This window comes from Colletotrichum aenigma (genome assembly GCF_013390185.1).
Source record: "Colletotrichum aenigma strain Cg56 chromosome Unknown KSG_Cg56_contig01, whole genome shotgun sequence".
In the NCBI taxonomy this organism is placed as follows: Eukaryota; Fungi; Ascomycota; class Sordariomycetes; order Glomerellales; family Glomerellaceae; genus Colletotrichum; species Colletotrichum aenigma.
Genome location: NW_023500907.1, coordinates 369,781 through 394,826, shown reverse-complemented (window position 1 = coordinate 394,826; position 25,046 = coordinate 369,781). Strand labels below are relative to the sequence as shown.

The following is a 25,046-nucleotide window of genomic DNA, read 5'->3' as shown; positions in this document are numbered from 1 at the left end:
CCCCTCCATCCGTGATTGCCTCGTTCGCTACCGTGCGGGTAACCCTTGCATCGATCAAGTCGTCAGCGATCTCGTCAGTATGTACGCTTTAGAGACTCTCCTCAGCGACTTGGTCATCGACGCACCTCCTCTGCAGGTGTACGTTAAGGTCATGGATCTCGTGAAAGCGATGGGGGCCATTGATGAGGACTCCAGCGAGAGACCGGCGCCTCTGCCGACATCGAAGGTCACTGACATTTTTAACGTGCCGAGGGTTGCCTTAGCCGCTGCGAATCATCTACGAATTGAGACCCGACTAGACAGATACAAACTCGATCCTCGGCTCTTCATCAGGTACCCCGAGTTTCTTGAAAGCGCTGGGTCACTGATGGCGCACGGGGCGCCACTGCAACCGGACTATTCGTCTTATCTCTCTTTCCCAACCTCGATGGACAATCAGACTGCCTCGTCGTATCGCAATTTCATAGCTTTTGCCTGTTCCAACGTATACGAAAGTCGGGAATAGAATAGCACTCAATGCTCATACACCAACTAGTAAGGTTCATGTGTTACCTTTTCCACAGTGGGATTCGAGGCAGTTGATGAGTTACGCGTCGCAACTAGTGTTTTTATGCTGGTATGAGGTTTTCATGGCTCATTGCCGGAGCAGCAAAACTATTTTTGAATGTCATAGAGTGAAACAAATGGATGAGTGTGAGAGGTGCGAGAGTACCAGAAACTAGCAAATGCCATTGCAGAGACTCATATACCTACTTTGACGTGGGGCATCCTGCTTGAGGTTCATGGTAAATATTTGTTGCAATGAAATTTACAAAAAATGAGCAAGGAATTTCATTGTGATTTTGACAATGCTTAATTCACATTAACAATTAGCAACGACCGCTGCATTCGATTGAGTTACCAAGTTGAGCAACCGCCATACCACAATGCTGGCACTCCACTGCTTTACGACTTTTCCTTGGTGACGTAGGCCCTTCACAGTCAACGAGACCTTGAAGTCGAAGTTTTAATCCCCACCCAATGAGCCAAGGCATGGACCCATGATGCCGAAAAGGACTCGGTGACGTCGGTGTGGAGGACCCGCAATATCTTTATTCAACGGGACCTTGGCCGGTGCGTGCCGTAGGCGGGGAGCTTCGAACGACGGGTCGTCTTTGTTGGAGCTGCGAATGGTCTCGACTTCAACCTTTTTCAAAAGAGAACCGCGAGTTGATATGTCGACCAGGGTGCTTACATGAGTATGTCTGACTGCAATCGAAATGGTGAGAGCATCAGCAGCCAGCTATGGGTTTGATGTGTCTATCCAGCGATGACCACTCTTATTTGGTGCCCAAGTGGCACCTCTCAGGCTGAAATGATACTCGATGAGAAAGAAGGCCTGATGAAATGATTTTATTCTAAGCGCGCAACTTAGAATTATTACCCCTAGACATCATTGCGGTGAAGCCTATCATCTACGCCGTAAGGCCTTGTTACCAATGGAGCGGTCAGCTTTGCCACCCGGAGTAAATTCCGTGGTAATTATCCCTGGGTGAAACAGGAGGCTCTTTGAAAGACGACCAGTCAAAAGCGAGCTGTTGTCAAGGAAAAGATATCTGTCAACGCTCACCTATACTCACCTCGGCCTGCTTCCGACACCACAATCGCATTGCCTCCAGAGACCAAGAATCCGACCAAATCGTCCGCCCGGCTCAAAACCGACAAAGTGGGACGGGCCGACCACAGACGTCATCGTTTTGGGCGAGAGAAACAGCCCCTAGCCAGGCGCACGCCATTCCCGCCCGCGCGGCGCCCGCAAGCCCCGCGATTCTACATGCAGACCGCAGAAGTGACTGCAGAAGTGAGGCTTTTGGCGCATCCAGATAACGCCTGTAGGGCCGACGAAAGCCCGTCCATACAGATGCAGTTTGGAGGTCAGTTTAGGCAGCTTGCCACTCTGTCACATGATGGTTCCCCAGCGTGCTCATCTTAAGTGGTTCGTGGGCAGACCGTCTGCCGTCGGCTCCATTGTGTCGGAGGTGACGAAGGGCCACAGGTTCGTTGTTGTCTGTCGGAGACTGGAGTTGGCCACCTTTCATTTCGCGCCTGAGGCTCCAAGTCCTCCCGCATTCGCGTCTGCCGCGTCCTCCTCATCTCCAGACTCCAGTCAAACTCCAACGTCGGCTGCCTCAGGAGCTTGGAGCAACTTTAGGGCTCTGGACAAGGATTCGGACTCCACCCGAACTTCATAAAACTTGGTGGCTCGGTGTGGGGCCGAGGATGCAGAATTTTCCGGACCGGCGATGGCCTTGCCGCTTGGCGAAGGCATCCCGTTGGCCGTTCCTTTCCGCCTCCTCCCACAACCGGCACCGGTACGCACCAACGGCGTTGAGGGTCAAGCCGATGGTCTGGCACCAAGTTCATGTCAGTCTTAACAATTTGCTCGGATTGCCCGGTGGAGAAAGATTCATGGGTTCAAATCCCATCAACATCACAGACATGCATGATGCGCGACCGGTCTCTGGTCAGTTGAAAGCCAGCAAACTCGGTGTTGCCTTCCCCCGATGGACGTCTCTCCCTTCTGCTCTATCATTTATCCCTCTCATTGATCCTGTGCCTCTCAGAGACATTGGACGTGGGCCCGGTTTATCCTCGCGTCAGGCATCACTCACCTGAGATGTGGAGTCCAACCGGCTCAGACAACCGTCCAAGAGTCAGGGACTCAGGGTCTTGCCTCGTTCGGTCGATGGTCGATGCCTGATAGGATACGAAGTGATGGAGATCTTTTCACAAGACGAGAGTTTTTGTTTATCAACAGACGCAAATTAGTGCGTAAGCGAAAACATGGAAACCACGTTCTGCCAGGAATTTGACACTTTGACAGCCCTGGATGAACCAGGCCATTGGTAAAGAGATCGGCAATGTTTTTGTTTCTTTCTCGCGCATTTGACCAATTTCGGTGATGATGGCAAACCGCCAAAGAGCTCGCAATGGCTAGAGACTTGAGAGACCAAGGATGACGGACTCTGGGGATCAACCGCCGAGTGTCCGAATACGTCAGCCTGCATATGATGCTGGTTCAAAGATGCAGATTTTTGTGCGCCAAGAGGGCCAAACGTCGGCTTCATTGCCTTTTTGCGCAGCAAGAGGTCACTGAACCAACATAACAGATGCGGGCCCGAGTCAGCTCATGTTGGATTTGGAGGAGATTGACTGGTCATTCTCCGGTTCATGCGGGCAACGCTGTGGATAGAACGGTCAGCCATCAACGGCCAACCAACGGCCATCAAATCTGACCCGGCTGGTTTTTCCGCCCGTAATCCCCCAGCCATCGGGGAATGCTCTGGGGTTTCAATAGCCTCGTCGCGGGTTTCAGTCGGCTCATCATTGGCTTGGCCGCCGGGCGTCGCCTCGCGCGCCTGCTCGGATTACCGCTTTAGGAGATGCCGAGCCCGGTGAAAATTCTCACTCCTCGACGACGTCATTCCGACGACTGCTTAGGAGTGCTTAGGAGTGGCGAGATCGGAATGTTGATCCCACTAAAAACCCCACAGTTAGCCGCAAATATTTTGGAGTCTCCAAGAGTCCAAGAGACAGTGAAGGATGACAATCCACGACGGATCCAAACATAAGCAATTTGGCCAAGTCAGCCGTTCCCATCAATATCTCTTGTCGTTCTGGGCGATTTGGGGCTCATAGTCTTAGCTACGAATTAAGCATTTTGACGAGCCATGGCATCGAGCTGACATTCAACTTCATGTTAACAATGTCTGCAAATAGCTGCTGAGAAAATAGCAATCGTGACAATCAAAGTGCGTCTTTCTCGACACTAATTTCGTCCGAACCAATACGTCATACTCTCCACCTACCACCATCCACCTCGTCAAAGGTCGTCACCAACAACTGCCGACGTTGACAAATCGCGTGCGAGTATTTCAACTTGAAACCTGGTTCTGTCGCCGTTCCCCACGGCTGGGTCCAACTTAAATCTTGAGCAGGGCCAAAGAGAGGCAGCAAAGATGGCCGCGCGAGATGGGCATAGAGTCAGAATCCGCAGCTGCAAGCGCTCTCAGCGGCTACGCTACCACCCTGCCGCGTCCCTCGTAGTGTCGAGAGCCTCGTCGGCTCGGCGCTTCTTTCTTTTAACAGCCATCTTGGGCAGGGTGGCCGCAGGGTTCGCACAGGGCCCCCTGACTCGCATATGTGGGCGGCGGCGGCGTATTCAACGCTCAGACTGGCCACTGAATGAACCGATGGACCAACTGGATGTAACTGTTTGGCACACAGGCAACCTAACTAATACAAACATGCACAAAGATGCCCCGAAAAGGTACCCGTCAGCCTGCACTACTTATCGGTCTCTATCAGAGATTTCAGGTATGACGTCGTTTTCTCCAGCGCTTCTCCATCTCAGATCCACCGATAATGTACGATAATGGACATGGCTGCGGCTCTTCTGGGTCCTCAATTGAAGCCTCCAGCTCCGCTTCGTCGGTCGGATAGCGAATCATGAATGTTTGCGCACTCTGCCTGGCTCTCTTACCGCATCGGTGTCTCTCCGAATTCTGCCGTGCAGAAGAGAGGCATGAGGAGTTCTCCACGGGCGCGTCGCGGCGGTGAGACCACCGTATTGCAACGTCTTACGCCCGTCCTCGTGCCGTATTGGCCCAGCGCGGGCCCATGTCTTTCGTGCCGGCGTCTTGGCCTGCCTGACGACATGCCCCCGTTCCCAACTTTCTCCTCCCACCCTCGCGTACCATTGTGGTGTACCTCCAACCTTGCCCGTCCCCGTGGATCCCAAGGGTGGGGAGTTCTTTCACCCCCCTTCCCCCTCCGGGTCGGAGACAACTCCACCACCTCCAGGAGGGACCCTCCATTGGGATCTTGGATCGTACGGGGATTGGGGGAAATCGGGGCATGTCTTTGGGGGACGGCTGGGGATTGGTTGGCTGGGGTTCTTGGGTTGGGTGTAAACAGACGGCGCCAGGGTCCGAGGCTGGCACGAGTAGGTCGGATGTGTTATTGTACGACTGCAAGGTGGGAGAGAGTTCACTCCCTCTGGCACGCTGACGTTGCCGATCTTTACCCTGGAGCGACAGAACTCGATTTTCATCTAAAAGGACGTGTCGCGCCGCTTCGGTCGAGGAGTTTTCTGTCATTGTAACATCTCAGCCCGAGCACCTGGATTCATTCCTCGACCGACCACCCGACAGCTTGCGACACCGTCTGGTAATACCACGTTCAGACACTGCTAGCTGTGAAAAGAGTCTTCAAGATGGGTAACTACTTCGGCCTTCGAGGCAAGAGCCTCAACTGGGCGATCAGTATCATCGCCGGATGTGATTTCCTGCTTTTCGGATACGGTAGGCCTTACACCTCCAAAGACACAGAGATAACATACTGACATTGCTCCTCCAGACCAGGGTGTCACCGGTGGTATTCTCACTCTGCCCGCATTCCAGTCTCAGTTCCCCGACATCGACCCCGAAGCCGACGGCATTAGCAAAGCTCTCAAGAGCGAGCGTGCTACCGCCCAGGGTATCGCCGTCGCTTCGTACAACCTTGGCTGCTTCATCGGCGCCATCATCACCATCTTCATCGGTAACCCCCTCGGTCGCAAGCGCATGATTATCCTCGGTACCTCTATCATGATCATCGGCGCCGCTCTGCAGGCTTCTGCTATGACTCTCCCCCACTTCATCATCGGACGTATCATCACTGGACTCGGAAACGGCGGCAACACATCAACAGTACCGACATGGCAATCAGAAACTTGCAGTGCTCACAAGCGTGGTAAGCTGGTCATGATTGAGGGTGCCCTCATCAGCGGTGGTATCATGATTTCCTACTGGATCGATCTGGGCATGTCTTTCGCTCCGGGCTCTGTCGCATGGCGTTTCCCTCTGGCTCTGCAGATCGCTTTCTGCATCTTCATCCTCGCCTTCGTCTGGAACCTCCCGGAGTCTCCCCGCTGGCTCATTCTCAAGGACCGCCACGAGGAATCCAAGGAAGTCATTGCTGCCATCGCTGACTTGCCTCTCGACGATGATTACGTCAAGAACGAGTACAAAGTAATGAAGGAGACCGTCGAGGAGATGTCCAAGGGCAGCTTCGCCGACCTCTTCACCATGGACAAGAACCGCAACTTCCACCGCACCGTCATCGCCTACGTCAACCAGATGTTCCAGCAGATTTGCGGTATCAACCTCATCACCTACTACGCTGCTGTCATCTACTCTGGACTCGGCATGTCTCGCTTCATGTCCCACCTTCTCGCCGCTCTCAACGGTACCGAGTACTTCATCGCTTCCTGGCCTGCCGTCTTCCTTGTTGAGCGTGTTGGCCGTCGCAAGCTCATGCTCTTCGGTGCCGTTGGCCAGGCCGTCACCATGGCTATTCTCGCCGGTGTCAACTCACAGGAGGCCTTTGGTTTCAAGATCGCGGGAATTGTCTTCCTCTTCGTTTTCAACACCTTCTTCGCCGTTGGCTGGCTCGGCATGACCTGGCTGTACCCTGCCGAGATTGTCCCCCTCCGCATTCGCGCCCCTGCCAATGCTCTCTCCACCTCCGCCAACTGGATCTTCAACTTCATGGTAAGTCTATCCTCCCAAAGTGCCTTTCGAGCTTTAACACTGACTGAACCAGGTCGTCATGATCACTCCCGTCGCTTTCGACACCATCAAGCACCACACCTACACCATTTTCGCCGTCATCAACGCCTTCATCGTCCCCTGCGTCTACTTCTTCTTCCCTGAGACCGCCTACCGCTCCCTCGAGGAGATGGACTCCATCTTCGCCAAGACCGGCAGCGGCTGGAAGGGCGCCTTCACCGTCGTCGACGTCGCCCGCACCGAACCCCACCGCTACGGCAAGAACGGCGAGCTCCTCATCCACTACGACGATGTCAAGGAAAACGAGGGCCGCGCCACCACCCGCGAGAACCGTGGCGAGGGTAGCAGCGGCGACTCCGTCAACAGCGCCCAGGGCGGCATCTGGACCCGCCAGGACGAGGAGACGCAGAACGTCGAGAAGTCCGAGAAGATTTAAAAGGCTTCTTTGGACCGGTCCCCCTGGCAGGGAAATCTTTGCAGCTGCTCGGCCAGGGGCCGCGCGACGAACGCAAGCGATGGCGCATCGCTACGAGTTTATGCCCTCGCCGAACCAATTTGGTTGGCTTTCTCATGTTGGGCACGATATAATACCAAGTGTCATTTTATTTTCTCTTTGATAGGGCTGTTGGGCTCTACGCATTGTTGAGATACCACTAGATTGAACTAGAGTTCACTACGCATTAGATACCACACGCAGATGTTAATAATAACACCGCGGTTCGTTGATAAACTTGGCTCCTGCTTCCCGAAAAGAAAACGTGAAACCTGATCTGATATGCACACGGCGGACTTTGCTTTTGCGAAAGTCTAGACTTCTAAAAGTCTGGTCCCTGCATTTAGCGAAATATGTATGCACAACTCAGTTGAACAGAGCGTGACATCGGCCGTATGCCATCGGATCATCCATGAGTCGACAACGATGCAGCTGCAGCCGCATCTGTCTCTGAGGAGCAAATGGTCCACGTACCTTAGACTTAGTTAGACATTGTCTCGATTCCCAATGCGCCTTCAGACACTTCGGGTTGCCTATCGCTAACAAAATCCTCGATGAACCAACACCTTGGGCCATTCTAGCCAACATGCCTGCATGTCTCGCCCCCGAACGCGAAGTGCAGTCCGAACCACCGAGCCGCACATTTCCCCGGAGGACCACCCCCATGAGCCCTACCCCGCATACCCCAGGCCATTTGCCCCTGCTCCCCTGAACTCAATGCGTCTCTCCGTGCCAACCAACGGCACACCCATCTCATGTCAGTCCATGTGACACCAGGCACCTCTTTTTTGCCTCTTCAGTCTCGGGTTTCCGTTTACGGCAATCCGGCGCAGGGAGGTGCAAGCCCTCCGGCTGGCGCTCACTCAGCTTACAAACCGGGCGAACGGCAAACGTTTCCAAACGTCGGACTTAGTAATTCCTTTTTGCCATCGACGTTTGCTGCCTTTTTGTTCGGTTGGGGCATCTGAAGCCGCCTCCGGCGTTCGGGCCGAGGAGGGGTGAAATGACTCGACGCCAGATCGACGACGCGAGTTGTCTCAAACCCCATGGGGAAGCCGTGACGGGGAACAGAATACGGGAATTGAACGGTCACTATGATGGGTGATGGGCATCTCAGTTCGGCGCCGTTTCTTTCGGTTGGCCAAGAAAGGTCCCTCGATGCATCTTCTGGCTGAGATCAGCTCCGTTTGCGCTGATTTTGTCTGTGCGGTGCCTTTCAAGGGCGCTGATGATGAACGAGCGACCGGTCGTTGCATTGATCCAGTACCTTAGCACCGGGTTCCCAGAAAAGTGATGGCCAACCAACTCAATAGAAGATCCCACGGCGGTTGTTCTTGCAGTCCCCCCTACTTGCATCAAGATTGACTGTGAGTATTTTAGAGCCGTGGATATGCTAATGGTTGTGCGCAGAATGCAAAGAGTTCTATTCCCATAGCTGGTACATTTGCGCAGGTGCGCTTGTGTAATTATGCTCTGAGTCTGTTTAACGTGCTTGATGAACCGCGTGTCTTGTGTTGGCATAGCTATGGCGCTGTTGAACAGTTCTCACTTCCGGCTGTTGACTGCCGGGTCCGGAACAGTGGGGAGTCACCGGCCCCGGAGTACGGCGTTGCAACGCTCGTGGCGGGCCGGCCGTTGTGGAGATTCCAGTTCTTGGATCAAACCCAAGCCCCTAGCTACTTACATTGCGATGCCACTTGACGGAGCACTGGCCGAGCTCGGGTGCTTTCCCCCCTACTGAGAAATCTAAAACTAGGTGGGCCAGAAACTTCCTCAACAGATCAACCCCAGAATCCAGCACCCAGAACTGGCTTGCTAGTATCTTCATCCCTACCAGGCGGAATGGCTTGTGTCAGTTATTGGGCTTCGGGGCTGGGATAGTAGCCAGATAATTGACAGCTCCGGAAAGAGAGTGCCAGTACATCACAGCCTGTGCAAAAAGACGATGCGCCCAGTCTTCCAAAGACACTGAGCTCGGCGAGACAATCGACATGGACCGAAACTGCTTCTTTGCGCTTTCGTCATACAGCTATACGTGGCCAATATGAGGCGCTAGCAGCGTTTGGAGCGTGTCATCAGGCTACACCGTCGGAGATGAGCAGGTGATAAAGACGAAAACCTCAATCATAATGGAAGACAGTGTAACGGGTATGTATTCACTAGGGTGTAAACTCGCACTTGTGGCTGGCGCTGATGAGAGTCCCAGTGTGTGATGATGGCGGCCGCGCATCGCAAAGTAGCTGACACATAGTCCACTATCGTGTTTGTACATGCGCGATCGGAACCTGGTTGGAAGATTACGTCTGTTCAGATGTTGGACACTGCCTAACTTCGACATTAAACTCGATGGACTGCAGTAAGTATCTATAATGTTTCGCTGAGAGGTTAGCGATGAAGGAATTGAAGAGGACTGGACTTTCTAAATCCTGGTAGACATGGAGAGTGTCGAGTGTCATGAATTCGCGATGTTTTTGGTCTCCCACGAGGCAAACGCGATTGTGATCCGAGTAAATTCGCTTTCGGACTCAAGCTACCTATGCCGAGATAATAATAGCTGGATTGCAGGGCCCGTTACGTCGGTGGTTGCGGGATCTAATAAAACAAGCTTCTTCTTACGGTAGTCTACCGAGTTCGAGAAGGCTGACTTACATACAGCTCGCCGTGAGCCTGAATCAAGAGCCAGGACCCATCCGCCTGCAACGGCGTCCAAATCCTAAGCGTGTGTCAGGGCATCCCGACAGCGGACAGGCTTCTCAACGTCTGGACAGCTTCGGAGAATAAGTTGTGAACGAAGTCCGCGCACTCGGGACTGAACTTTATCATTTCCGCCGGCTTTTGGGGCTGGCAGAGTTGCCCGCATGACCGGTAACGCCCAAGGTAAGGTTTTAAGCTATAGGATTGCTTATTTCCAGATCCAAATGTCAGCAGATCTGCATCACAACTCTGCTGTTTGAAACGAACCGGACCTTCAAAGAATGTGGGAATCGTTCGTATAAATATTACGAGCGAGTCAGGACAATCAGCCGCACCACAAAGCAAGAACTGCGGCGATCAGCCAATCTTATCCACTTTTCAGGAAGCTAAACCACATAGTGGCTATTTCCGCGGACGCAAGACTACAGAGAACCACCTGATCATGTGTCGTTCATACTTGGTCTCGCAAGAATGTTGTCTTGATAGGAAGTGTCCTTCGTTAGTCACGAGATAGTTCATAGCTGAGCATGGCGTATCAAATCCATTTGACAGAAATGTCGATGTGCGATTTTGGTCAAGTGCGCTTACATAGAATTAAGTTACATTAGTGGTCCGCAACCCATATATTTCAGATGATGGCTTGCACTTTATTAAGAAGATCAAAGCTTCGCGAGGGCCCACAGTTCGTGGCATCCGGCAAACCGGCAACTACGCACGATGGTAAGGTTGACTGTGACTGTGAAGATCACACAAGTCTTGTCATGCCGCTTCATTCACGGAGACTTCAATGGGTTCCACTGTGACAAGATGGGCCTGGACAACTGATGACCGTTCTTGGTTTTGCCAGCCTCGTTGTGAATTTAAGTCAACTCTTTCCCGCCTCTACTTCGATTGCTCATCTGTACGAGCATCCCATCTTTCAACTCAATTCTACAATCCATATTGAATAAGTCATCAACGAAAGCCTTTTCAGTCGTAAGTTGCTCCTCTGAAACTTGTAGCCTATGTTGTTGAACTAACCCAAAGATAGATAATGAAGCTGTCACTCGTTCTCTCCGGTCTCTATGCTGCTGGCTTCGTCACAGCCATCACGAAGACCTGCCAGCCTTTCACCCTGCACTCCAAGGGGACGGCCTGCACAAACGACGCTGGCGCTTGCATCATGGGCTCATGCAAGGATAAGTTCCTGTGGCTCAGGTCACTTGCCCCGACGACCACCCTCACGTTGGTTGCACCTCTACTTGCGGTTGAGAGGATTGATCATGCTGGCCAAACGCGGTTGAAAGCCAGTCTGGAGCTCCTCAGCAATCTCTTCTGACTGGGATGAATCTGGAGAAGGAGAATTGAATTGTACAAATGTGGGACGGGGATACTGAACATACTCAAAGGCACATACATAGGAACGCAATATTAATCGAAGAAACCTAAGGTTGATACTCCTCTTCCACGCTGGATCTTGTCCTCTTGCCCTTTCTCTCATGACCCTCAGAGTGACAGGAAGAAGTTGCGCTTGAAAAAGAAACTGCTGAAGTTGCTTGTTGTGTCTGGTCCACTCTGTCGTTGTCAACGATGGCGGCAAAACCGTAGAAATGGGTACTCAAACTCCCGGTGTCTAGCCAAAGATTTCACTGCCCCTTAGGAGATGTCAGAATAATACACTTGGAGGTTTTGCAATTGAGTTACCACCATCATGGTGGAGCATAGCCGTCCCTCAAAAGTAAGGTAGTGTTAGTGGTCATTCGGTCAGTAGGGCCGATGATTGTAATGAATGAAAGCACTCTGAACTTGGACTTGGCGACGATACAGTAAAGGCTGGAAGACAAATTCCTTTGTTCAAGGTCTGCAGCCACATAGTTTGCGATTCATGCTAGTGATCTTTGTAGCAGTTGAATCCTTAGCATTTTCAGCACTTTACTCGATCACCAGTAGAAGAACAATATGAGATGGCTGAAATCAAGGGTGTAGTTTCATCCTGTGGTGTACATTGCCGGCCTGATTCAAACATTCACCCATAGAGTTTTGTTATCCGGGCGGATACTTTAAAGTAGCCAAGCGGAGAAGTACTCATATTAGGTCTACTAGTTTATTCTATTCTAAGAGGTTTATATTATCCCCGTCGTCCCGATTGTTCCTCCTGTCTCTATTCCTTGCTCTATCTCTACCCCTGTTGTCGTTCGCATTATCTTCGTTGCTGTCGTTGTTGTCGTCATTGTCATCGTCGTCCTTGTTGTCGTCTATACCCACTACTCGCCCGGGCAGCTAGGAATATTCCCTTGGATAGCAAAGCTGTACTCATAAGTCAACACATAGTGAGAGTCAGGGTGACTTGACTCACGGGACTCAGTGAAGGCTTTCACGGGGCGTGTCTCCTCAGTCCATCCTCGTGCATTGAGTATGATTTGAATCAACAGCTTCAGGGTCTCAACTCATCAAGATGCATATTTGAACTCTTCACTGGAGATAATTGGACGACGAAGCACCGAGCGATATAGTTCTCTAGACTCCAATCTGACAAACAGTGTCTCGTGAGATCAACGTCGTGAATTGATTCATCCAAACCTATCCATCAAATATGACGCCACCGCTGGGGGACTGCGCATTGATATCGATCTCATCAATATCATGGATAGTACACTAATCGACCCGACAGATTTGAAATCATCATCAACTGTGAAGAAGCCTGAGGTCCGTTTACTGGTTAATTACTACTATCACATCGGCGACTCTCCGTCTCGAGCGGGCATTGGCAGGCTGAGCTGCCACCTCGTCACTGGGGCGCAATGTTCAGACCACGAAGACTCCTTCGAGGGAATGAACACCGCTGCTTCTGTATACTTATAATTCTTATAAATGACAGATTAATTCATTAGTTTCTGAATTCAGAGCTCCCCTGAATGAGTTTTAAACTGCAAGCCAACAGTATGCGTGCGTCATAACCAATTATGTACGGTGAGAAACCGGACAGGTACACGTGGAGCCAATTTCAACGCAGACCAACTGGGCCTCCAATCAAATTGATATTGTATTTCATATCTTAGTAAATGTAACGGCTCATCACCTTCCTGGCCAAGTGCTAGATTTTGCAGACATCCGCGACGCAGCCCCAAAGTGTTTAGAACCCTCTTCGAAGACTGTACCAATAACAATGATGATTCCAGATTGATCTGATAAGCTATCGAGCTGTCGTTCAATCTCGATGCAAGCCATTTTCGGGCACCAAACCAGTTCAACTGGTGGCTGACGACAGCTGTGAGAGAATGCGATTGATCGACGGGATTGCGTATTGTTAAGAAACGGGATTGTCAACTATGCCGAAGACGGGAAGATCAGTGACCACGTCATGCTGATGTCCTGAGTTCGGACCACGGGAGGGATCGTGCCAACAAAACTAATGCAGTCTTCCACATGCCGGTCTCCGACGATGATTTTCGATGGCAAGACCATCGGAAATTGAGACGCAAGTGGAAAGATTCGCCGTCTTCATTTGAAGCATCTGAAAGCCTGCATCTGTCTGGCCGTCAACCGATTTTGAATTCAGATGGCGTGTCACGAGGTATTCAGGTTATTCTAAAAATACCCTCGGACTTTCCGATAAATTACTTGTCTGGAACTCGCAGTGAGAATATGCCTTGTCGAAACCTGACCTGCCATTCCGGAATATGCCGCGAGAGCTTCAACGTCAAAATAGCTCCATCACAAGAGGTGTCCTCCCCACCGTTCTTGAAATACTTCAACTGGGCCAAATCCTGATGTTCTCAGATCTGCAGGTGCATTCACGAACAAAACATGAAACGGTTTCATTGCCATGTCACCCGAGGCAAAGCCAAAGATCACACTGAAGGAGGACTTTGCTGGCACGGCGGCGGTGTGACCAATGAAGATTTATGAACAAACAGATCGCCCCGTGAAGCTAGAAGTATTGTTTTGCAGATCAAATTCTTACATGGAGTCTCTGGCCCATCGAGTAGTCGACGAAAGCAGCGGAAGTTCTCCGGGTCGAGCCCCTGTTACAAGATGAGGGTGTTTGTCAAATTGGAAGGTAACGGCGTCTAAGACAAACCGAAGAATCGAGTCTTCTCCTTGAATTATCTACTGGTTGACGTGAACTGAGGATTAATCCAAAGAATCGTGGATTCGTGTGTTACGACGGACATGAGGATCACGGGAAGCCATCACTGATGCACAATGTTCTAGGGGGGTCGCGATGTGTCGCACGGTAGGTAGGGTATGACGGCAAACCTCTTAGCCCCCACCTAGCAACCGCGAAACGTGTTGTGGGTATGAGAATGTGGCTGTGTCGTGATGCTTGCCAATATGGTAATGAATTCCCGATATCCCGAATCGAGATGGATCGACTGAAGCGTCGCAGACAGCTCCAGAAACGCAGTGCAACCTCGGCCCAGTGCCAAGTCGGGTTGACTTCAGGATGGACAGCTGGGTTTATCGACCTTACATGTCTACATCCATTCTGAATGGAACAGAATCCCGCGTATCTAGGGTTGTAATAAAGATAAACTGAATGCGACATGCCCCAATGAGTAGTTGAAGTAGAGAGGATGCATTCTGACGGCCAGCCCCATCTTCGGCCCACCGATTACCAAACTCTGAATCCGCGGCGGCTGCGGAGCTAAGCAGCGCTCTACCCTTGGAGGCTGTCGCAGAATCGCGTGTAAACAGCCTAGCTCCAACATCGTCCTATCTCACGATTGAGCATGTTTGAGGTGTCCTCGAGGCCTCCATACGTATGGATAAGAGCGTTGAAGGTGGAGTTCATCTACCGCAAACCGGGAAAGATCGGCTTTCTCTCACAGACATCGATTGAGCACTGGCTACCCCGGTCCTCTGACAATCCCTCCAGCCAATGGTGATCAGTTTGTTCCTGGTTTGCATTGAAAGCTGTCATGGGGTACCCTTGACAACTTTTGTAAGAAGCTTATTTGGTCCTTCGGGGCCGTGTCTCCATCCGCCAAGGTGTCTCGGAAAATCGTGCCCCGGCCTGCCAGCGGCTTAGGATGACAGCTGACATGATGTCCTTTACCTTCTGTCAACCATACGACTGGAAACGAGCAAGATAATTCTTTGGGTTCCAAGCCTACCCATAGATGATTTCAGCGGTACGCGGTCAGAATTTGCTGGATCGCCAAAATCTGAAACTCGCTTGAACCATGGCGCGGTCGATGCTCGGTTTGAATGCATTCAGCCCTAACTACGTGCAGATCAACGAGCCTCAAACCGGCTGCTTGGGTCGACAAGTCGAGCTTGATCAGTAGCTGCACTGTCCTTCCTTCCACTATCTGTGCACGCTCTCGTGTGATCCAACTCCGAGGACAATTTCGATGGTATGCGCAGAGAACCAGTCCAGTGTGAGACATTTGCCAAGAATGAGCGCTGCGGTGTGTATATCGCGTATCGTTCTGGGTTTCTTGAATCCCTAGGCTTCTGTGAACCCCTTTCAACGGCTGCGACAGCTGCAGATAAATGGCTAACCAACTCGATCTGGACGCTGATGCGACGGCGCGTTGCATTAGCGGCTACCATGAAACGATCGCTTACCTATCGTCCGCCTGTTTAGAGGTCGACTTTGGGTTCCTGATCAATAACAATCATGATCTACGGAACATGCGGAGAAGAACAACTTGAGCCCCAAGAGCTTGCGAATCTGAGTAAGATGCCCCTGATTGTGATACAAGGAACCCCAGGCGAGTTCGTCAGGCACCTATAGCGTTATAAGGAGAGCCTAGGCACAGCAATGACTTGCGTCATTTCTTCACAATTCTTTTGTCTCAGTCTGATTCATCGCAACTCGATGGGTTGACACCTTACCACCTTGTCACAAGACGTCAGTTGTCACAGATGACATTTCTGGGCAAGCTCCACCTGCTCTGCCGCCCGCTCCTTTCGGACAACGTCCCCGACTTCAAACCACCGTACCTTACAAAGATAGCGACTTCCTTGCCATACTTTTGCGCATGCATCCCTGGGTCTTCCCGGACTTCATGAACATGTTTGTTCATCAAGCCCACCCCCGCCCGGCCATGGTGTGAGACCGGTTTCAACGAGAAATTCCCAGAGACCAGGAAAGCTCATCTGATGTTTCTTCACGTGTAACTAGTATCACAGCGAGGGGTCGAGTATCAACGCCAATTATCCCGCAGCCGGAGCTGGGGAAATCAATCCAAACATGAGTCCCACACGGAAAAGGCGGTGCCGGGACGCGACGCAGGGGCTGATTAGTGCTCAACTTCGCTTGCGTGTTTGGCTTTTTCAAAACATGAGCCGCACTTAATATCGACATGTTGGCACATCTCAAAAGCGATTGGGTCTTGGTGGAAGACGTCAGATTCCAAATCCAGCGCACGATATTTTTGCACAATGTCGACCGCCAACAGAGACTCCGAGAGCCCGCAGAACAGCCCGGCGCCCAAGACAGCGAGAGGAGTCATGAACTGCAGGCCGTGTCAGATCCGCAAGGTTGGTGATCATAGTTTGGCTGTTAAGCTTGTTTTCTGATCGACGTGCGGGTAGATCAAGTGTGACAGAGCACTACCTGCCTGCGGAGTCTGCCACCTCTACCAACGGTCTTGCTTCTACGGTATGAAAAGCACCTTCGTCCATTATTCACTAAGCTATTTCATTGATTGTTCTTTATTCTAACCGAAGCTCAGAGGGAGTACCTAAAAAGCGAGGACCAAAGAAGGAGTCGTTGAGTGCACTCATCAAGAGGATCGATGGTCTCGAGGAGCTTCTCAAGTCAGACAAGACGCCGACACCACCAGGGACCGACATCATCAACACAGACTTTGCTGAGCCGCATGCCTTTGGAGGCGGCATTTCTGAGCCCTGCGGATCCGCATCATCGGATATCAGCCCGTTCAGTAACTTTAGAGGCAACAATTTTGAGGCCAGTTCGTGAGTATTTTCCCTTCTTAGTCCTACGCTAAGCACTTCACATCCTGACTGACCTTCAGAGACGTTTCGGCAACTATCAATGCTGATGGTCTTGTGGATGTCTATTTCACAAAATTTCATCGCAATCCTTACGACATCCTAGATGAATTCACGACGAGACAAAGGTTGAAAGCAAATCAACTACCTAGATCAGTCCTGTATGCGATTTGCGCTGTAGCCACGGGGTAGGTCATGATGCCATACATGCCAGCTGGGAAGGAGATCTAACTGACGGCTTCAAAGGTTCTCCGAACGACCTGGGAAGGGGCCAAGCAGCCATGTCTCTGGGGAGACGTACGCGGCATGGGCACAAAGGGAGATTGACCCTTGTGAAGTATCACTTGACTCATGCCAGGCCTTGCTGCTTCTCGTAGCAGCCTTTGCAGCGATGGGGGATGGCAAGAAGGCCTATGTTGTTCTATGTAAGCTGAAACTTGATTTTACATGTGCACCGCTCAGTCGCTAACCCAAACCTGAAGCCCAAGCAGTCGGCATGGCAATGACACTTGAGCTATACTCTCAGCCTTGCGACGGTGTGCATGATGACACTACCAAACGGGTATTTTGGACATGTTACATTATGAACACGTTTGTGTCCACGTGGCTGGAGCGGCCATCTCTAATGGACGATTCCTTGATCAAGGCCGACATTCAATCGTCAAGGCAACCTAGCCACAGCGGTTGGGGAACAAGCAACGAATTCGTCACAATCCCCAACAACGACTTTCGGAGGTTTTCTGCCAGCCCGAAAGAGCCAATTGACGAAATTCAAAAGCTCGTCTGGATGGCTCAAATTTTGTCAGAAGCGAATAGGTATCTACTTTTGAGCGACACTGCATCGCAAGCAGCATACTGCCAGAGGCACAAGATCCTCCACGACCTGGACGTATGGGCCTCCAGCATCGGATCGAGTACGGATTTACCGAACGAATCTCAGGGAGGAACTGGAATGAATCTCCCGTTTGTCTCCCGCCTCGTTGTTCACCTCATCCAATGCCTTATTCATAGGCCCATTCTACCACTACGCTTGAACGAGCCCTCGGGTGTGAAGATGATACAACACTGGGTAGTTGAAGCTACTGAGACTGCCTTTCGTCATGCAACGGCGATTCTCGAGCTTGTTGGCCAGGCCAGAGAGACAAGCAACATGCCATTACCACCATTCGTTGGTTTCTGCATCTTCACTGCCGCAACAGTGCTCAATTACGGGATTCATTATGCGGCGGAACAGATTCCAGAAGCTTTGGCCGTCAACGTGGCCCCTTTTGCTGGCTCGCCAATCCCAGCAAGCTTCTTCGCTTCATCAAGAGATCTGTACAGTCGCTCGTTAGACGAACTTTCCATCCTCAGCGACACATTCACATCAGCACGGCTTTACTTGCTGAGACTGGACGAGCTGAAGTCGGAGCATGTTGCCCTGATGAATGGAAAAGTAGCCGGCTACGTTCCCACTTTCTCCAATCGATTCTTCCAGAGATATTCGCCGGCATTTTTACGAAGAGTCCAGGGGTTCCAGACAGGAGATTCTGCTACGATTCACTCGAAGATGAGCCTGTCTCAATCACCATCCTCTGCTTCCCATGAAGAAAAGTTTCCGAGGGAACCAAATCCATCAGTGGCTTGGAATGCACCACAGCCCACTCACACCAGTAGGCCGTCGTTTACGGTACCGCGTACCAACAACATTGGGATTCCAAACACCCACAACCCTGGGCACCATAGATCCTTCTCGGATAGCTTGTCCATGAGCCAGTCTTATTCGTTTGATTCAAACGGCTCATTGTCTCACAAACAAATACCACTGTGGTCGGGATTTCATGACGCCACCCCGAGACGAGGAGACCCACGCAGCCCAACAATCTTGGGACCTCCAGAACAATTAACATCTCCACTTTGCCAACCGGAGGGTGTGGTAGAAGGTGGCTCAGACCACTGGGGAAACATGAAGAGCTTTTCAGGGGGCGAACAGATTCCATACCAGGTTCTTGGCGGATCTGTTGCAACGGCCGGTCCAGCCTATCAGCCCCAAGAAGCGCTCGGAAGTTCGTTTGTGCCATTCCAAAATTTCTCTGTACCATAGTTGAAACATCTGTCCGCAATTCAAGATACCTCCAAGCTTCCAATTGTTGAAGTAACCCTACAAAGCGGATCGAGATTCATCTGCGACACCGCTAAGCCCATGGCAACCCCAAGTAGTGGAACCCCATCACAAAAAGGAGCAAACGGTCTTGACGTCGTATAGGAACTCCACACCTCTTTCGTTTTCGCGATGAATGAGTCTTTTTGCGATCGCCACATGTGTACAAGCAAGCTTAGCCACGTTTGTTTACTACACGATAAAACAACGGGCTCCATCTAGCGTGGCTTGTCAAGGTCTTGACAGAGATGGGCAAGGGATGTTCCCTGGGACCGATCGTCCTCCAGTACAGCCCTAATCGAATCCTTCTAGAACGCCCAAGTCCGATCTGTTTGAGGTTTATCTGCTGTCCGGCCAATCCGTCGGAGTGACGGTCAGAATATCCTAGGGTGACCCACTTCGTTCTTCTGGACTACTTTCGTGGGGTTCCTGGAACACCCAAGGCCATCCTTGGTCGCTTTTGCGGAAAACCCGAGCACAGAAAGAAACGATAGTTTTATATACGACAAGGCTAGACATCATTTCAAATAGTTGGGTTTTTAGATTGTGCGGTCTGCGTGTTGAGCCACCCTACACTCAAGGCCCTGTCCCAAAACATTGAATGTGGAGATCGGTGGCACAATATTGCCCTGGTTCAGGGGGAATAATGATTTCACGACATGATGAAATGAGAAAATTGTGCGCCTGTACATAATTAAGTACCTCGTGGTTCGAGAAAGATTACATCCAGCCTGACATAAACATATACACGAATAAGCTTGTCCGCGAAACAAATCAAGAGCGTCCAACAATAGGAGTCGAAAGGAGACCTGACCCTAAGCGGAGTGGTAGCAGTGAACTGCTTCTTGACAACAAGAGACTTGATACATCCACGCCGAAGGGATCGGATGCTCAAGACAAGGACGCAGTCGCCACGGCGGTTGAGAATGTGGTGGGCACTGCTGTTATCTCCGTCGCTCCGGCCGAAGTGGTGGCGGTGGCACAATTAGGGTTCTCTCGAGGGCCAACAGTCAATGTGACTGTTTGGCAGCCATCCAATGGCTCAGTGCCATGGCGGAGCAGACCGCTTCCGCTGTCGCAAACATACAGTGCCTTCTTGCCGTTAGACTCGCACTGCAAAGCGCCATCTACAACGGCACATTCAAGGAAAGAGTAGGCTCCGGACACTCTACCCGCTGTGTATGTGTAGATCAAACTGTTGGTGTTGGTATGCACCGAGAAGAACTTATAAGAAGAGTCGAGCCAGGTCTGAACATGTGTATCACTCGTGAGAGTGAAGTTCAAGGAGGTTTTTGTTCCAGCTAGATCGATGGCAGCAAAATCAGAGTAGAGGTAAAGGTTGTACGGGCCCTCTCCGGAGGCAAGAGACGCTTGAATGCTGACGGGAGTTGCTGTAGCGGCGCAGGGCTCGGGTACGCTGACTGTGGAAGTCGGCACCGGAGTAGCTTCAGCCGTTGTGGGAACGGGGGTCTCGGTGACCGGAGGCTTCTCCCTTGTTACCCGGAACCAGGGGGATACCTTGTACTGCCAGTCGTTGAGGTTGTTGGGGTCTCCGAAGGTGCGAAGAGTGCGGCACAGGAGCTTGTATTCACCGGCAGGGATATCTCCCCCGTGTGCGAACTTGTTCTGTGGCTTGGCGTAGACACCTCCACTGTTGCGAGGATAGTTCTTGAAAGGGAAGCTCGTGATGGTTTCGGAGAGGCCGGAGGGCTCAGTGATGAATGAGCCGAGGTACTTGTTCTGGCCTGGAACCGGGGGGTAAACCCAGTCTGACTCGTTCCAATCGCGGGCAACATACTAAACGCATACAATTAGTTTGAGGCAGACCAAAAAGAGGGGTCTTTACTTACATCGAAACTGATTTCTTGAGTGGACCAGAGAACATTGAAGTAGGGTTGCATGACGTCCCCTCCCTCTTCGAACGTGTAGTTGTGACCCTCTTCCATGAGACCTCCGTATCCGCTGAGAAGCAGAGGAACACCACGTTCCATCTCCCAAATGTCACTGGCATAGATGGATCCCTTGACGCCTGCGAATTAAGTCAGTGAATAGGACCACAGGGCAGCACGAAGCAGAAGCAGTACCCATGTAAGTGACGCGAACAGCTTCTCCTTGAGATCCTACAATCAGGATAGAGCCACCGTAGACAGGAAGCTTGATAGCCTCTGACGCGGATGGCTCAGAGAAGGCGACGGAAAAGGTGCCACTTTCTCCTGGCCCCAAGGTTAACTCAGTAGCAGAGAAGTCGACAGTTGCAACATTGGACTCGTCAGTGGCATATGGTGGAGACAGTGAGATCCATGCATCTCCTGCGCCCTTGGAGAAAATTGTGGTCCCAGCCTCATGATAGAACTGATAAGTCACCGACTCATCCCCAGCATTGGTGACCTGGACCTCATGAGTGCTTTGAAAGTGATCAGTGTCGTTGAGGTTGAGAGTAGCTGGGCTGACTGTGGTCGAGTAACCGACCACTTTGAAGGCGTCGACCAAGCCAGCACCCTGGTGTACAACCGAGCTAAAGACCAAGTTAGTTGAAGTTGCCGGATCCGTACAGCGGTATTCTTACGCCAAAGCATCTGTGCCGTCGTAGTGACGGATAGGTTTGCCACTGGCAACAATCTTTTCGTGGGCCAGCTTGGCTCCTCCGTCACCCAGGGCAGCTTTGCCACCATTGGCGGCGAAGAACAAAGCTGCAACGCCAGCAATCTGGAGTCGGTTAGAAATGAACAATATTCAAACAGATGGTGAACATTTACGTAGGGAGTAGCCATGCTTGTGCCGGAAAACGTGGCCCAGCCACCTGAGCCAAGCGGGAAGGTTGAGAAGATAGAGCCGCCTAGGAATATTAGTTGAGGTTTCTTCAAGGAGGTATTGAACGAGGGCACACCTGGAGCGGAAATTTGAGGAGCCATCCGAGCATCCAATGTCGGACCCCAAGACGTGAATTGGTCGATTCTGCCCCCGGCGAATGATGGCCGATCAATCGCAGCGGGTCTGTTGTCGTTCACGAAGTCGAAAGTAACGGTGTGGTTGTTCTCGTGTTGCTTCACGAGCCAATCTCCGTCCGTGTAGGTGATCAAGCTGTCTGTTACCTGGCGTTAGACGCAGCCTTAATGATCTTTCAGCAATGACTTACATCCTTTGGGTTGTTCTTCAGCATTGTAGCGAACTCGAGCGGGAATCTCCCAATCGGAACCCTCGTAGTTGTAGATCAAGACCCAGTCAACCTTGCCCATTAACCCGCTGTCCGTTCTTTGCCATCCACAATCGGCGCGCCTGAATCTGTCAGCAATATCACTCGAAGCACATGAATTGGAGCTTCTTACGGAATGACCAAAACGTTTGTCTCTGGGATGGCAGAAGGGTATCCGCATGCGGTATGGTCTCGAGGGTCCGAAGGCCACGACGCTGGGAATGAACCATTGACATTCCATTGCACTCCATTGTCCGCGAGATAGATCTGGAGTTGATGGTGAGAACAATACATCACCGCGCTAAGAGCTTCGACTTACAATCTCTCTGGATTCGCCATTGCTAGAGCGTGCAACCAAGGTCCAGGCCACCAGCTCGTCATGCTCGACGCTGCCAACAGTAGTGCTGCCAATGCCGTTACCACCACTGCTTGTGTACCAAGGTCCATCTCGAATTTTGTCAGTGTGATGATCTCAGAGTGCTTATAGAGCATGCAAACTTACTAGTTTCACCTGCATTCCCTGCTGCAATCGACACAAAGGTGCCAGCAGCTTGGATAGCAGTTGCCACCTCAGCAAGAGGAGTGTCTGCGAAGCCGCGATTGGATCCAAGAGAAGCACTGATAATGTCAGCGCCCTCTTCATGGGCCTGCAGAAAGCCAGCGATGATCACATCCTCGTAAGTACTGCCACCGCATCCAAAGACCTTGTAGGCACGGAGCTTCGCAGATGGTGCAACACCTGGAACGAACTCGTTGCTACTAGCAATGATACCAGCGACATGAGAGCCGTGGCCGTTGCAATCCATGGGGTCCTCGTCAGGGATGTAGATGTCGCCTGGTACGTAGTCGTCTCCAACGAAGTCGAAGCCGCTCTCAACCTTGAATCCAGAGCCTAAGCCACCACCGAGAGCGGGATGGTTGTAATCAATTCCAGTGTCAACAACGGCCACAACGACATCTTTGCCGAGATACCCATTGGCATGTGCCAGCCCCACGTTGGTGTCGTTATGGGGGTTCCAGGTGGGAAACTGAGACTCGACAACGGCTTCGCCAGTGACAGGAATGCTGAAGAGAGCAGCTGGCCAGACCTTCTCAACCTCAGGCAAAGCTTGGATGTCTGCGACTGAATCGGCAGAGCCGTTCTTGAGGTCAAACGAAGCGCCATGGAAAAGCTGGGAGTTGAAGCTCACAGCAGGCGATGCGTCCTTGCCAGATTCCGCCAGGGTGGCGAAGAAGCCTTCGGAGTCCTTGAGGTATGATTAGTCGACATATACAACTGCTGCGTGTATGGCAAAGAGAACTCACCGGTGTACCGTCACGCTTCCTGAACTTCGCTGAACCGGCCCCGGAGAACTTGACGATGTATCTTCCGCTGTCTCCTGATACTGGAGAAACGGGTCCGAGGATAGTCTCGGGGTCAACGGAAGCGGTCTGCCCAAGGACAGCCCCAGAGAGGAGCAGTGAGCTCAAACAGAACAGCGATCTGAATCCCATGTTGCACAGCCAAGACAAACGAGGCGTCTTGAAAGTGATGAAGCCTCAACACCGAAGAACGTAAAGTCCCTGGAACTCTGCCGGTGGGATATGTGACATCAATTGAGAACAAACTTGGTCATTAAGTACATTCGTCGTGCCAGAAAACGCGGTAATTACTTGCGCAGAACTGCCTGCAGCCAAGAATGTTTGTTCCACTAGTAGATGTTTCCTTGGGTATAAACATGGCTCGATGCAGGGGAGCTATCGTATTGAGTGGTTTAGTCGCATCGGAGTGGGCTAGATTGAATGTCACTGATTAGATTAGATGGCAGCTTTCTGCTCGGTGTTAGTCGGTGGTGGTTGTTTCTACCGAGGTGGTATCCAAGGGTAGCTCTTGGCAACAACCCGCGCCAATCGTACCAACAGAAAAGACAGGCCCTGAGGCGAGATGCGCCATGTAATGATTCGAAGCAGGAACAGACTCGGTCGTTATGCCCCATATGGCCAAAGATGGCTCAAAAAACGCGGGATATGAGATGTGAAGTGAACTGACTTTCGGGAAACATTACATATCTGCGTTCGAAGCCGGGCTGTGCTCCGATGCATCATGCAGGTCCGAACCTGTTTGTTTACTCCCCAGACACATCCGAATGGAGCTCGGAAGAGAACCGAGAGGCGCTCCATGCTTTTTGCTAACATGATCTTCAGGCAGGATTGGACTCGCTTAATCAACTTTATGAATGCTGCTTATTTCCTCAGGGCTAGAACTTGATATCACTAATCTTCTCCGGCTCCTCTGACCCACTTGAACCATTGCGGACGATATCTGGATAAGCGACTTTTCCGTAACGTAGTCGTGCGATTATTTCCGGTACCGGACGCCATTTTCCACCGGGCTCGGAGGATGGCCCACCGGCTCCGAGCCGTCTCCGACAGACAGTATAAACCTCGAGATAGCCAGTCTGTATTCATGGAGAATAACGACGCATAAATTTGCCCCTTACAGGTGTCTGCTGACCCTGTAATTCCCCTACATAATTATACACAGATTCTTTCGCAAAGGAATACATGGAAGATCTCTAACACCCTCTACGTGCTGTATACCATGGCTGACTTGGTTTTCCTTATGGATGGCGACAGTCGTGGATTCAATTTTTGAATGTAAGATGCCGCCATTCACGTTGTAGGAAGCAGTTTAGCCTGTAGGAAATCAGGGTTGCATTATGCATGATCATAGTACCACCTAAGAAGAAAGCCAAGGCCGAAGTGAGGGGACCCTGCATGCCGCGTGATATTCCCGTTGTGGTGTGATGAGGGGTAGTGTTATTCCAAGGTCAGGCCGGCGGGAACGGGGTTTTAGACTGCCCGTATCTTGCAATCCTTCGGGTCTTGATGTATCCGACTACTAGACCCGACTGTTTCGCAGAGAAGGAAATATCCCGACTGGAGCTATGAAATGGCGCAGTCCAGAGATTTGAGTTCGTTCACCAGTGAGCACTGAGAAAATGGTGGAAG

At 51.4% G+C, this 25,046-nt stretch overlaps 3 protein-coding genes across 3 annotated transcripts; 2 read left to right on the top strand and 1 right to left on the bottom strand.

Moving 5' to 3' along the window:
• Positions 1-5,254: 5,254 nt before the first annotated feature.
• Positions 5,255-7,026, top strand: STL1-8 (Sugar transporter STL1; the record flags this gene model as incomplete). Its single annotated transcript, XM_037315371.1, has 3 exons — positions 5,255-5,342; positions 5,398-6,572; positions 6,625-7,026. The coding sequence occupies 3 exons, from the start codon at positions 5,255-5,257 to the stop codon at positions 7,024-7,026; spliced, it is 1,665 nt and encodes a 554-aa protein (XP_037185993.1).
• A 9,123-nt stretch (positions 7,027-16,149) lies between these two features.
• ctnA (Citrinin biosynthesis transcriptional activator mrl3) lies at positions 16,150-17,756 on the top strand (the record flags this gene model as incomplete). The annotated part of the gene is made up of 7 exons (XM_037315370.1): positions 16,150-16,248; positions 16,303-16,369; positions 16,443-16,686; positions 16,746-16,910; positions 16,969-17,147; positions 17,205-17,636; positions 17,734-17,756. 7 exons carry the CDS (start codon positions 16,150-16,152, stop codon positions 17,754-17,756), a joined length of 1,209 nt encoding a protein of 402 aa, XP_037186336.1.
• A 1,997-nt stretch (positions 17,757-19,753) lies between these two features.
• vpr-7 (Minor extracellular protease vpr) lies at positions 19,754-23,549 on the bottom strand (the record flags this gene model as incomplete). Its single annotated transcript, XM_037315369.1, has 11 exons — positions 19,754-20,659; positions 20,713-20,891; positions 20,947-21,377; positions 21,429-21,568; positions 21,619-21,698; positions 21,750-21,947; positions 21,999-22,138; positions 22,189-22,322; positions 22,375-22,502; positions 22,558-23,302; positions 23,361-23,549. The coding sequence occupies 11 exons, from the start codon at positions 23,547-23,549 to the stop codon at positions 19,754-19,756; spliced, it is 3,270 nt and encodes a 1,089-aa protein (XP_037186335.1).
• Between the last annotated feature and the right edge of the window lie 1,497 nt (positions 23,550-25,046).